At 51.4% G+C, this 13,442-nt stretch overlaps 1 protein-coding gene across 2 annotated transcripts in view; it reads left to right on the forward strand.

The window, feature by feature from the left end:
• Nucleotides 1–13,442, forward strand: part of LOC118791029 (dachshund homolog 2-like) — an 84,466-nt gene that overhangs the window by 29,851 nt on the left and 41,173 nt on the right. For both annotated transcript variants that reach the window (XM_036548243.1, XM_036548244.1), the window contains exon 2: nucleotides 12,994–13,109. In XM_036548243.1, coding sequence (XP_036404136.1) covers nucleotides 12,994–13,109 — 116 coding nt within the window. The remainder of the gene's footprint in view (nucleotides 1–12,993; nucleotides 13,110–13,442) is intronic.

Genomic DNA, 13,442 nt, shown 5'->3' on the forward strand with positions numbered 1-13,442 from the left:
GGTTTATGCTGAACCAGGCTGACCGTTGCATACTCTTCTATTGCAAAGCCAAGTGCTTAGTATTAAGGCTTCAAGCAGTTTTTTGTAGCGTAACGTAGTCAGTCATAAACTACATCATTTTAAACTCCTCTGCCTTTACCATTTTTACTTTCTACTTCTGTCCCTCTGTTCCTCCATTCTCTTCTTATTCTCTCTCTCTTCCTTTTTCTCCTGTCCTTTCTTGCTGATTAGATCTCCCCCCTCTCTCCTGCTCTCCTTCCTGGTCCCTCTCAGTGGATGCTCTGATCTCTGTGCAGGGATGGTAATGAGGCCATGGGCCTCTGTGTGCTGGTGGGCCTCTCTGAGCAGCCCCTTGGACAGATTCTAAGGATTTGTTAAGTTATTGACATTTAATTGGAAGTGCTTTGTGCAGCTCCCTGAAATGGTATTCGCTGTGGCTTGGTCGCCATGGCAGCTAACGAGCACAGGAGCGCTCACTTCAGAGGCATCCAAAGTGGGACTGAGCCTGTGTGTGTGTGTGTGTGTGTGTGTGTGTGTCTGTCTGTGTGTGTCTGTCTGTGTGTGTGTGTGTGTGTGTGTGTGTGTGTGTGTGTGTGTGTGTGTGTGCGCGTGTGTGTGTGTGTGTGCGCGTGCGTGCGTGTGCATGCATGTGTGAGGGAAACATGAAGAGAAAGCAAAGCGTAAGCCTCCATTCTAACTTTCCTTGAGAGCAGTTTAGTTTTTCCCTCATGAGTAATTTAAGAAAGTCTTGAGAGTTGCACTTTGGGCCACACTGCTATCTGCACCATCTAATTTGGTATTTAGAAGTTCTTTAGGTTCTTAACTGGCTGTGTTTTCAGGAGCTGATGTGACCGGGGGCGTTCGGATACAGCGCTTGGGCTCGCTGACTGATCTGATTAGCCGAGAGAGCGAGAGAGAGAGCGGGAGAGAGACCCTTTTAAGTGATGCGTGGAAAAAAGATCAAGCTAATGATAGATGTGTCATCCCGCTAATTGCTATGAAATTAAATTTTGCTGTAATTACTTCTGCCTTATTTTGTATTCAGCAGTAATTGAAAGCTTTAGTTCCCCCTTCTCCGTCCTCGTCCTCCTCCCTTCCCATTCCTCTTGAGGTTGCCCGGTTTCGCCCGGTTCCGCCCGGCGCCGTGTTTGTGCCGGCCCGGTTACGCTGAGGTGGCAGATTTCCCTCTCCTCCCACGCCGTCGCTGGGCTCGTTCGCTGCTTTCCCAGCATCCTCCTTTTCGCGGGCTGGACGAGTCCCAGGAGGCAGTCCTGTGGCGTCGGCCGCGGGTCGTGCCGATTGGCCGCACAAGATGGGAGGCACAGTGCTCACCAAACCACTGAGGGTGAGGAGGAGGGAGGACTCCCGAGAGTCACAGACGGGGGTACGGAGCAGGGAGGAGAAGGAGCCAAAACAAGGGAGAGGAGAAGGAAAGAGGGAGGGAAAGGGTGTTAGACAGCAAGTCAGAACGCACCATCGAGAGTGCGATTAGCTCAGCAGGGTCAAACACAGCAGGCAGAGGAAGTGACCTCAGCAGAGGAAGTGACCTCAGCAGGGTGGACAGAAGAGTAAGGGAGGGAGAGAGGGATGGGGTGGGGTCAACAAGGACAGGTCATACCAAGGCCTCAGGTAAAGGGAGTGAACGAGGGATCGAAGGTGAGTGAGCCAGGGTCGACAGGTGTGTCGGGGCTCACACAGGCAGGCTGTTTGTGTGGGTGTTTGCAGCTCTGAGGGGTATCTCCACCCTCAGGGCCCTCCCTGCCTCTCTCACTCTCCTGCTGGGTAACGCCCCGAGCCCAGCCACAGTCCCCACAAAAGCCCCACACAGAGACTCGTCTGGGACCCGCCGGGAATTTGTGAGCTCTCTGTTGTGTTCCTGTGCTGCTCTCTGGCAGAGGGTGCCTCTGCCCCTCAGCTCCCCCCGGCGTTTGGCATTCCTTCTGAATGCGATGCAGCTCGTTTCCTGATATTGCACTTTGTTTGGGAACCTCAAAGGATCCGGCGCCGAACATGTGCATGTTTATGACCGGGAAACAAAGATGGTGGCGTATGGAGTGCATTAGCTCCCATGGCCTAAGCGGTTGCATGTGAGGCGTAATCAGGGCACGCGTGTGTGAGGGAGCGGAGAGGCTGGGCTGCAGAGCAGGATGGGCCCTGCTCACTGACCTCCGCTGCAACGCCACGGTCCTCACGGCGTTCTGAAAACCGCGGGAAGCAGCCCGGCTCCAGATGTGCGGGGCACTGCCAGCTCTCACAGGCTCTGCGTCTCAGGACGCTCATTCAAATATTTAGCACCCAGCGTTTTTAAATATTTCATTTCGGCTGAAATATTTAAATACTCAAGGCTCTCAGAGTTGCGCCTGTTGCCGAAGGAAGCTGCTGGGTTTGGTAGGATGTGTGGGGCGGGGTTTGGGTGAGGTTTAAGTGACCGGCTGGGGTTCACTTCCTGACAGGGAGGGCCAGTTTGGGTTCAGGTGTCTGTGGCTGACCAGTACCTGTGAGCTTTCCATCTCCAGTGGGCCAACACAGCAGCGTGTGTGTGTGTGTGTGTGTGTGTGTGTGTGTGTGTGTGTGTGAGAGAGCGTGAGCGCGAGCGCGGGGGTGTGTATGTGTGTGTGTTTGTGTGTGTATGTATGTGCGTGCGTGCGTGCATGTGTCTGTGCGTGCGTGCGTGCGTGTGTGCATCTGTGTGTGTGTGTGTGTGTGTGTGTGTGTGTGTGTGTGTGTGTGTGTGTGGGTTCACGCAGCCGAAAGTAAACTCTTGTAAAAGTTGTTAAGTGTGTTTATTCCCGCTGCACGTCAGGAGGGGTAAAGTGAAAGCTGTGGCCTGTTTGCTGGTGCAGCAGCTGCCCTGCCTGTGAAAGGGCCCTTTGTTCTGCGGCAGGATGGCTGCTACTGTGTCACTGTGTCCCTCCTCCTCTCTCTGCTCATCTTTCACTTCTCTCAAAAAATGGTGCGCATAATTAAAGCGCTCTATTTACCATCCACAGGGTGAGCCACTCCGCTGCCCGCTCTCCCCTATCCTCACCCCTCTCCCTCTATCTCTCTCCCTTTCTTTCACTTCTTCTTTCTATCCCTCCATTTTAGGGAGACTTTACGGTGACTTATTATCAAACTCTTGTTTCAGAATAGTGGAGGAGGATGAGGGGAAAAATCCCCCCCCAAGCAGCTGAGCAATCAGTGAAGGGGTGTTCCCCCTGGACCAGCCCATGACATCATCGCAGTTATGTCAGATGACTCCTGACCATCTACAGGCACCTGCAAGAAAGCAGTCAATACAGACATGTTAATGGACACAAACAGCAATGCGTTAAATCCAGTTTGCTCTGTTTTTATATTTGATTTCAGAATAGACTGTATTTGGCAGAGGATTTGAGTATTTTACTGTATGTGACAGTGAACGCTAAGGCGTTTTTCTCTTCACATTGTTTGCTAATAATACGCTTTGACTGGATGAAAAGTATACAGTGCTGCCTCCCGGCAGTGTGGTCCTGCTCTGTGTGTGATGAGCCTCCTCAGACAGTCCGGAGATTCACGTCAAGAGGACGGACGGGGAGGATCTGGAGTGTGTGAGTGTGTGAGTGAGACAGCAAGTTAACGTGTCTGCTTTTGAGTCAGAGAGAGTATGTGTGTGTATGCGTTTATGCGTTTGTGTGTGTGCATACCGTACCAAACACCCCCACACAGGAGCACCGTACCAAACACCCCCACACAGGAGCACCGTACCAAACACCCCCACACAGGAGCACCGTACCAAACACCCCCACACAGGAGCACCGTACCAAACACCCACAAACTGTCACAGAAAGAGATGTTAAACCCTCACTTACTGTGATAGAGACTGTCAAAAGGCAGCAGAAAGCATTCAAATTTTCATGCTTCTCTTTCTGATTGCATAAAGATTATTTAAATTAATGGAAAATATGAATTAATAGCTTTGTGTCAGACTATATGTACGTAGCCGTAAATGAAAAGGTAAGGTGTAAACTCTCTTCTCTTTCCTTTTCACTGTGGGTCCGTCTAACGCCACAGAAGCTTTGTGAAGAAGCCGATGACCCAGCTTTGAACAGGAGGGTGTGTGCAGAGGGAGGCAGATACAGGCCGAGGCCTCAGAAGAGACCACACTCCTCCTGGTAGCAGTGTGTGTGTGTCTGGGCTGGGGTACACAGTGTGCATTTCTGGGTGTGTCTGATTATGCGGTGTGGGTGTGGGTGTGTGTGGGTGTGTGTGGATCTGTGTGGGTGTGTGTGTGGGTGTGTGTGTGGATGTGTGTGTGGATGTGTGTGGAGTGTGTGTGATGTATGCGCGTGTCTGTTGTGATTGTGTGTGTCTCAGAGTGTGGCTGTAGCAGAGTGTGCTTTTTAATCCATCATCTAAGCTGAGCTGAGAGTGTCCGAGCATTTTTAATGAGCACTCCTACACCCCTGGGACACCTCGTCAAAGTGGCTGAGGATCGGAGCCAATCACAGTGAATCGATCAGGTGTGGGTTGCCATGGTAACCCGAGGGGAAGTGGGTGGGGTAATGGAGGTGGCGGGCCGGACTTCTGCGTGTGAATGGGCTCTGTCACATGCCTGTGTGTGTCTGTGTGTCTGTATGTGTGTGTCTGTGTGTGTGTGTCTGTGTGTCGTGTGTGTGTGTCTGTGTGTCTGTGTCTGTGCGAGTGTGTGTCTGTGTCTGTGTGTGTGTGTGTGTGTCTGTGTCTGTGTGTGTGTGTGTGTGTGTGAGTGTGTGTCTGTTTGTGAGTGTGTGTCTGTGTCTGTGTGTGTGTGTGTGTGTGAGTGTGTGTCTGTGTGTCTGTGTGTCTGTGTGTGAGTGTGTGTCTGTGTGTGTCTGTGTGTGTCTGTGTGTGTCTGTGTGTGTCTGTGTGTGTCTGTGTGTCGTGTCTGTGTCTGTGTGTCGTGTGTGTGCGGTCTGTCAGCTTGTGCTGGTACATCACTGCAGTAGAGATGTAATCCGGTCAGGTTGGCCCCTGTCAGCAGCCCTGTGGCTTTACCTCTGTGAGTCGGTGTCGTTATAAACGTAGCACTTTAGCGGTGAGGCCTTGGTGTGGGTTATCTAACACTCCCAAAGCAGTGTTCACCTGTGGAGAAACGTCTGTGAGTGCCACCGATAAGCCTGACGGTCACACTGAGAGCCCGGTTGGGGTTGACAGAATCACTGCTGTCGTCATGACGACTCTGGACATTACTAGAAGAAAATGAGTCTCAATCAATATTAAGTGCATAGTGAACCCCCCACCCCCCCACCATGCTTCTGGCTAAGACGTGCATGAATAAATAAAGGAGGATGCTTAAGATCAGGGCTCTCACACATGCAGTGGAGGTCAAAGATCTGAACCGTCATCAGGAGACCCTTTATGAGAGCCAGAACACAGGACCTCTCGGAGACAGTGGAGGACCTCTCAGAGACAGTGGAGGACCTCTCAGAGACAGTGGAGGACCTCTCGGAGACAGTGGAGGACCTCTCGGAGACAGTGGAGGACCTCTCGGAGACAGTGGAGGACCTCTCGGAGACAGTGGAGGACCTCTCGGAGACAGTGGAGGACCTCTCGGAGACAGTGGAGGACCTCTCGGAGACAGTGGAGGACCTCTCGGAGACAGTGGAGGACCTCTCAGAGACAGTGGAGGACCTCTCGGAGACAGTGGAGGACCTCTCGGAGACAGTGGAGGACCTCTCGGAGACAGTGGAGGACCTCTCGGAGACAGTGGAGGACCTCTCGGAGACAGTGGAGGACCTCTCGGAGACAGTGGAGGACCTCTCGGAGACAGTGGCGTTTAAGGCTGGAACCTTTCACAAAGTCAACAGCATCTTTAGTGTGGTGTCTATTTTCAGAAACATGGTGTGATTCATGAACAGTATTTCCACATCTGTAAATGCAGCTATAGCAAATTGACTTTTTCTCATGGGAGAGATCATAGTACAAAAAAGTACAAAAGTAAAACAGAAAAACCAACAAAACACAACTGCATAGAATCCCCTCTTTAAATCTGTGAGGCGGTTGGGGGGAATGGGGGGTGGGGGTTGGGGGGTGATGGGGGGGCGATGGATGGTCTCTGGATTGTTCAGGCTGGTTTCTGGCACAGAACCTCCAGGTTCTCTGTTTGACACCTCTGTGATTCTGTATTTAAACAGATTAGTGAATGGCACATTAATCAAATAAAAGAAGTCCTGCCCCTGGTGCTGACGGACAGTAATCCCCTTGGGGGTGTTGTGTTTGGGGATTGTGGGCTTGCTGACCCCCCCCCCCCCAACCCTCTGAACATGTGAGACAGCTTGATAATGTCAGTGAGCAGAATCCCGCAGCTGCACACTGCCTGAACCACCCCAGCATTGTCTGAAGCTGAACCCGCAATTTCGGCTGTCAGAGAGAATCCCTCCCCTCTGGCCGGGGGGGGGGGGTGATTCACTTCCTAAATGGCAGGCCGACAGGGTGATGGCCTGGGCTGTGCTCTGCTCGCAGGGGTGCAGGGAGAGAGGTGAAAGACAGAACTGGATTATGGGAAGGTGTTAATGTGGATTTGTGGGGGGGGTCTCTCAGGGGGGGCTTGGCCTGTCATGGCTCCTGCCTTTGCCCTCGTTCTCCTCCTCGGCCCCGCGACCCAGACTTTGTGATCTTTGTCTCACTTTCAGTCATGCTCTGTAACCATAACATTATCTCAGTCTGTGCGCCGCTCTCTGCCTCAGATCGCAGTGTTGTGTTACTGATGTAACTCACTCTGAGGGGGATACAGGTTAAGTTCAGCAGGAAGGCATTGCAGCGTGGGGGGGGGGGACAGACAGGCGATGATGGGAGAGTGAAAGGGTGACAGGCTGGGGTGCACAGGGTTAGGGTTTCGTGTCAGATAAAGGCCCTGCGCGGCGGAGCAGGATGCGCAGGTATGCGCAGCTCTGCAGAGCGGGACACTGTCAAGCAGAGTTTATGGGGAGAGAGGCTGTTCCCAGAGAGAGCCCCACACACTCACACACACACAGCACATATACATATACACACACAATGCACACACAGCACACATACATATACACACATAATGCACACACAGCACATATACATATACACACTCATATACACACTCACACACACACAGCACATATACATATACACACTCATACACACACAGCACACACACACAATGCACACACAGCACACAGCACATATACACACTCATTCACACACAGCACATATACATATACACACTCATACACACACAGCACACATACATATACACACTCACACACACACAGCACACATACATATACACACATAATGCACACACAGCACACATACATATACACACACAATGCACACACAGCACACATACATATACACACTCATACACACACAGCACACACACACAATGCACACACAGCACACATACATATACACACTCATTCACACACAGCACACATACATATACACACATAATGCACACACAGCACATATACATATACACACTCATACACACACAGCACATATACATATACACACTCACACACACACAGCACATATACATATACACACTCATACACCACACAGCACACATACATATACACACTCACACACACACAGCACACATACATATACACACACAATGCACACACAGCACACATACATATACACACACAATGCACACACAGCACACATACATATACACACATAATGCACACACAGCACATACATATACACACTCATACACACACAGCACACATACATATACACACATAATGCACACACAGCACACATACATATACACACATAATGCACACAAACACAAAGTACGTTTACAGATAACACACTTAGACACAGTACATATACACATGTACACACACACACACACACACACACACACACACACACACACACACACACAGAGTACACATATATACAAACATCGTTCATACACACGCATTGCACACACAGTAATAGGACTTTACCACAGGGCAGAGGTGAACACCCCGGTTTCAGAAAGTAAAAGTCCTGCCATGTATTTGTTCTAGCCATTCACTAAACAAGGTGATTTCACTAATTAGCTCCTCTACCCGGCTGAAGAGTTGTGCGAATTAAATTTAGCTGGTGTAGTGCATGGGTGGAACAAATATGTGGCAGGGCTTTTATTTTCTGAAGCCGGGGTGTCCACCTCTGCCACAGAGATGTATGTACCACCTTACAAACACACAGATAAAAAACACGTTTTCACTTTAAGAGGGGTGAAATGTCCAGAGTGCAAGCCTTGATTACCAAAACAGGTTATGGATAATGGATCATGGACAGATGAACAGGCAGACAGACAGATGTTCGTGCTTTACAGAGTGTAAAAAGGGGAGATGCCTGCACTGAACTCAGGAAGCGTTTGGAATGGTGGTGGCTCAAAAAAGCCCCCCCCCCCCCCCCTTTGAGGAGCCATCACCCCTGCCTGGGTCCCAATATTAGATGGGTTAAATGAATAAGAACAGCAAACAGGGATTCCCTGCGAGCAGCGGAGATGCTGTGAGGTGGGGTGTTATGTGGCCTGTTTGTGTAGGCCTATGAAAACATTAATAATCAGACAGAAAGGTTTGTTTTGGCATGCTAAGTATGAATCTGCTTGGTAAGGGACTGCCTTACTCTTTGCTTAGGTAAGGCAAAAGAGAAAGTGTTTTCCAAAAAACGGCTTCAATAAAGTATATTACTTTGATCATTATTCCCTGAACAGATGTAGGTGCCACTAGATCAGGGCTTTCTGACACGTTATGGGAGACTGAGGCTTTTTGAAGCTTTATGAACCCTGAAATGAGTGGAGGTACTGTTTGCTGTCACTGGCCTTTGTGAACCATCAGAAGACTTTGCTCTTTTGATTGGTTGCTTCGTAAAAGCCTTTCGCTGCAGATGCGTCCGTGCCGGGCCTGTGGAAGCCTGATGCTGCAGATGTGTCCGTGCCGGGCCTGTGGAAGCCTTTCACTGCAGATGCGTCCGTGCCGGGCCTGTGGAAGCCTTTCACTGCAGATGTGTCCGTGCCGGGCCTGTGGAAGCCTGATGCTGCAGATGTGTCCGTGCCGGGCCTGTGGAAGCCTTTCGCTGCAGATGCGTCCATGCCGGGCCTGTGGAAGCCTTTCACTGCAGGTGCGTCCGTGCCTGGCCTGTGGAAGCCTTTCGCTGCTGCAGATGCGTCCGTGCCGGGCCTGTGGAAGCCTTTCGCTGCAGATGCGTCCGTGCCGGGCCTGTGGAAGCCTGATGCTGCTGCAGATGCGTCCGTGCCGGGCCTGTGGAAGCCTGATGCTGCAGATGCGTCCGTGCCGGGCCTGTGGAAGCCTTTCGCTGCAGATGCGTCCGTGCCGGGCCTGTGGAAGCCTTTCGCTGCAGATGCGTCCGTGCCGGGCCTGTGGAAGCCTGGCGCTGCAGATGCGTCCGTGCCGGGCCTGTGGAAGCCTTTCACTGCAGATGCGTCCGTGCCGGGCCTGTGGAAGCCTTTCACTGCAGATGCGTCCGTGCCGGGCCTGTGGAAGCCTGGCGCTGCAGATGCGTCCGTGCCGGGCCTGTGGAAGCCTTTCACTGCAGATGCGTCCGTGCCGGGCCTGTGGAAGCCTTTCACTGCAGATGCGTCCGTGCCGGGCCTGTGGAAGCCTTTCGCTGCAGATGCGTCCGTGCCGGGCCTGTGGAAGCCTTTCGCTGCAGATGCGTCCGTGCCGGGCCTGTGGAAGCCTGGCGCTGCAGATGCGTCCGTGCCGGGCCTGTGGAAGCCTGGCGCTGCAGATGCGTCCGTGCCGGCCCTGTGGAAGCCTTTCGCTGCAGATGCGTCCGTGCCGGGCCTGTGGAAGCCTTTCGCTGCAGATGCGTCCGTGCCGGGCCTGTGGAAGCCTTTCACTGCTGTCACTCCATGGCTGCTTTATCGAAACGATCTGCTGGAGACAGACGGAAAAAAGATGAGGATGACTGCTGATGCTATCAACGGATCGAGGGGAAAAAGATACTCGCATGTTGTATTGACAGAATATTTGAGCATTAAAAATGCATGCTGTATTAATATTTAATGAGTTGTGTGTGAGTGCCTCTTTATTGAGCCGCGCGGTCGGCTGCTTTGAAGTCCTGCGCTCTGCGTCGCGGGTGGCTGAGGTTGCATTGGACCTGCTGTCGCTGTTCCAGAGAGGAGCCAATCAGCCTCCCTCTTCCTGCACATTACGGACCAATTGGGAGTCTCTCTGTGGCCACTTTCTAAGATCTGCAATCACAACACAACAGGACAAGTGACCCCACTCTCACACACACTCTCTCACGTTCTCTCACACACACTCTCTCACGTTCTCTCACACACACTCTCTCACGTTCTCTCACACACACTCTCTCACGTTCTCTCACACACACTCTCTCACCTTCTCTCTCACATACTCTCTCATGTTCTCTCTCACATACTCTCTCACATACTCTCACACATTCTCTCACACTTACACATTCTCTCACACTCACACATACTCACACACTCTCACACACACTCTCACACACACTCTCACACACACTCTCACACACACACTCTCACACACACTCTCTCACACACACTCTCTCACTCTCACACACACTCTCACACACACTCTCACAGTCCCTCACACTCACACATACTCACACACTCTCTCACATACTCTCACACACCCTCTCTCTCACTTCTGTATGCACTTTATAAGCCCCTACCTGTGGTCCCTGGTCTGTTGTAACACTCTTGGGTGAGACTGGAAGAGCAGTTATTACTCTGTTATAAAACTCTTGGATGAGACTGGCAGAGCAGTTACTACTCTGTTATAGCTCTCCTTTGTGTATGGGTGTCCATGTGAAGACGAGGTCTTAAAGGTGGAATTGGAGGAATGTTATCACTGGGAGTAAAGCCAAGCAGCAAAAGGCCTAGAACAACCAACAGGAAGAAAAAAAACAACGAAAAGAAATTTATCTGCTTTATTCTGTCAAAATCAGGAACGGCAAATTGCAAAAGCATTATACAGTTTAACACTACTTTTGAATGTGTGTATTATTGGGCGTATGATTTGTGTATGTGTATACTGCGTATGTGCATAATTTTTTTGTATGCATGTGTGCATGCATGTGTGTGTATGCTCGGCCATGTGTGTGCATGTGTGTGTGTGCATGTGTGTGTGTGCGCATATGTGTGTGTGTGCGTGTGTGCGTGTGTGTGTGTGTGTGTGTGTGTGTGTGTGTGATTTGGGGGAGGGGTTGGGTGGAGAATGTGGACATATGGAGAAAGGCTCCCCTCAATGTGTGAAGGTGCTGTAAGCTTCCCTGTGTCTCTGCATCCCTCTCTCTCTTCCTCTCTCTACCTCTCCTTCTCCCTGTATGTCTCTAGCCCTCCTCCTATCCTCCCCCCCTCTCTGACCCTCTTTCTCTCTTTTGGCCTCTCTCTGTCCCTCCCTCCATCTCCCCATCTCCCTCTATCCCTCTCTCCATTTCTCCCTTTCTCCCCCTCTCCCTCTCTCTCTTTCCCTCTCAGCACATGGACAGCCGGCACTCTCTGGGAATCGCCAGTCTTTCAGACATGAGTAATTGATGAATTGTTTGCCATATGCAAATGTGAATGCATTAATCTCCTGAAGGGCATCTTCATTTAGACGGCCCTTTAAGAGTGCGGATTTAGATTTAATTAAATATCTCCAAAGACACCCTGGCACTGTCTGTTTTGGAAACCAGATTTCTACACCCTGACAACTCCAGCCGGTTCAGCCGGTCCCCCGGCCCCGCCTGCCACCTGTCCCCTCCCCATGCGGCCCCGTCGTGCCGCGGCTTCACAGAGCCTGCAAACACTGATCCAGGATCTGCCTGAGATCCTGCCGCGGCTCCACAGAGCCTGCAAACACTGATCCAGGATCTGCCTGAAATCCTGCCGCGGCTCCACACAGCCTCCAAACACTGATCCAGGATCTGGGGCCTTCCCGAGCGCCGTGCGGGTCAGCAGAAACCGATTCTGGGTCGGCCCGTCAGGGAAGCCACGTTTTGTCATTCAGCGCAGTGGGTGGAGCTTCCTGGAACAGCGGAACCCCAGCCAACCAATCAGCCGGCACATGGGCGCTGTTTCGGGGGAACAGCAGGTGTTTTTCCAGGGTGTAAATATTTCATGTGAGCTGTTGTCTGGGAGCGACTGCGGCTCGTTTCTGGAAGGAGCGGGGCGGTGACCGTGGCTGCGGTCTCCGTGGCGGCGGTTGCCGGTGGCAGTTGTGGTTTGCTTTGGTGTCTCTCTCTTCGCTGGGCGTAACGTGCAGTAAAGTGTGAATGACTTTGTGGTGCCATCTGTTCCCGCTGTGCGGAGAGAGACTGGGCGCCAGCGAGACAGACAGCCCCTGCTCAGCGTTGCCGTGGTGAAGAGGGCGTGGAGGCCTTCATGCTCATGGCCATGTGGTCACATGACTCCGGAGGCGGGTGTCAGTGGGCCAGACCCCCGATTTCACCACCCTCTGTGGGGACCAGCACTGAAACCTGCTCTCGTGTGTGTGTGTGTGTGTGTGTGTAAAACTGTACATAAAAACTGTATAAAACCTTGTACATAAAGGCAAATAATATGCAATCGTCCCCTTTCACTGCTGTGTTTGAAATGTGAATAAACAGGTGTGTTTGGTGTGTGGGTTTGTTCTGTGGTGGTGTTTACACAGAAGCAGTGCTGTGTAGTCACACTCATGCGCACACGCACACACACACACACACACACACACACACACACACACACACACACAAAAGCATGTTTTTTCCAGCTTAAGAGCTCAGAATAGACCTTTAAAACAGTGCTGAGTAGCTACAGTATGATTGGTTTCTCCATTTACATGAGTTATCAGAATTATTCATGTATCAATTAATTTTTTATCCACTCAACAGTTTGTCAGAGCAGTGATCAATTGGCTTGTAATTGATAGCAGTAGCAATTCTTAGTGTCAATAATTGAAATAATTGAAATATTGTATTACATGAGCGTAATTACGCTCTCTCCCTCTCTCTCTCCCTCTCTCTCTCCCTCTCTCCCTCCTCCAGCTCTCGGCCCGGCCGCCCGCCCAAGCGCTCCCTGGGGGTCGCCATGCAGGAAAGCTCCAGGCTTCTGCCCCACGGCATCCACGGCCTGCTGTCTCCGGGTCTCCTCTCCCCGACAGGTGAGCTCCGTCAGGCTGTCAGTGCCTGCACACTGCGTCAAACGCGACGCCCTGCCGGCGACGCCCTGCCGACACACCCTGCCGACACACCCTGCTCACAGTGTGCTTCGGCAGTGTTACCCACGCTGGTGTTACTTCTGTTGTTGCTGATGGTGGTGTCGTCATTATTGTTGGAATTATTATTGCTGGTGGTGTTTTTAGTATTGTTGTCCTCATTATTTTTGTAAAGTGCAGTTTATAAACGGCACTCCATTGTACTGTCCTTGCCACCTGCATCTTTTAGGCCCTGCTGTACGTGTTTGTGTTAAATGAGTCCTGTTAGAGTCAGCTAAT

This window comes from Megalops cyprinoides, chromosome 16, assembly GCF_013368585.1.
Source record: "Megalops cyprinoides isolate fMegCyp1 chromosome 16, fMegCyp1.pri, whole genome shotgun sequence".
Lineage (NCBI taxonomy): Eukaryota > Metazoa > Chordata > Actinopteri > Elopiformes > Megalopidae > Megalops > Megalops cyprinoides.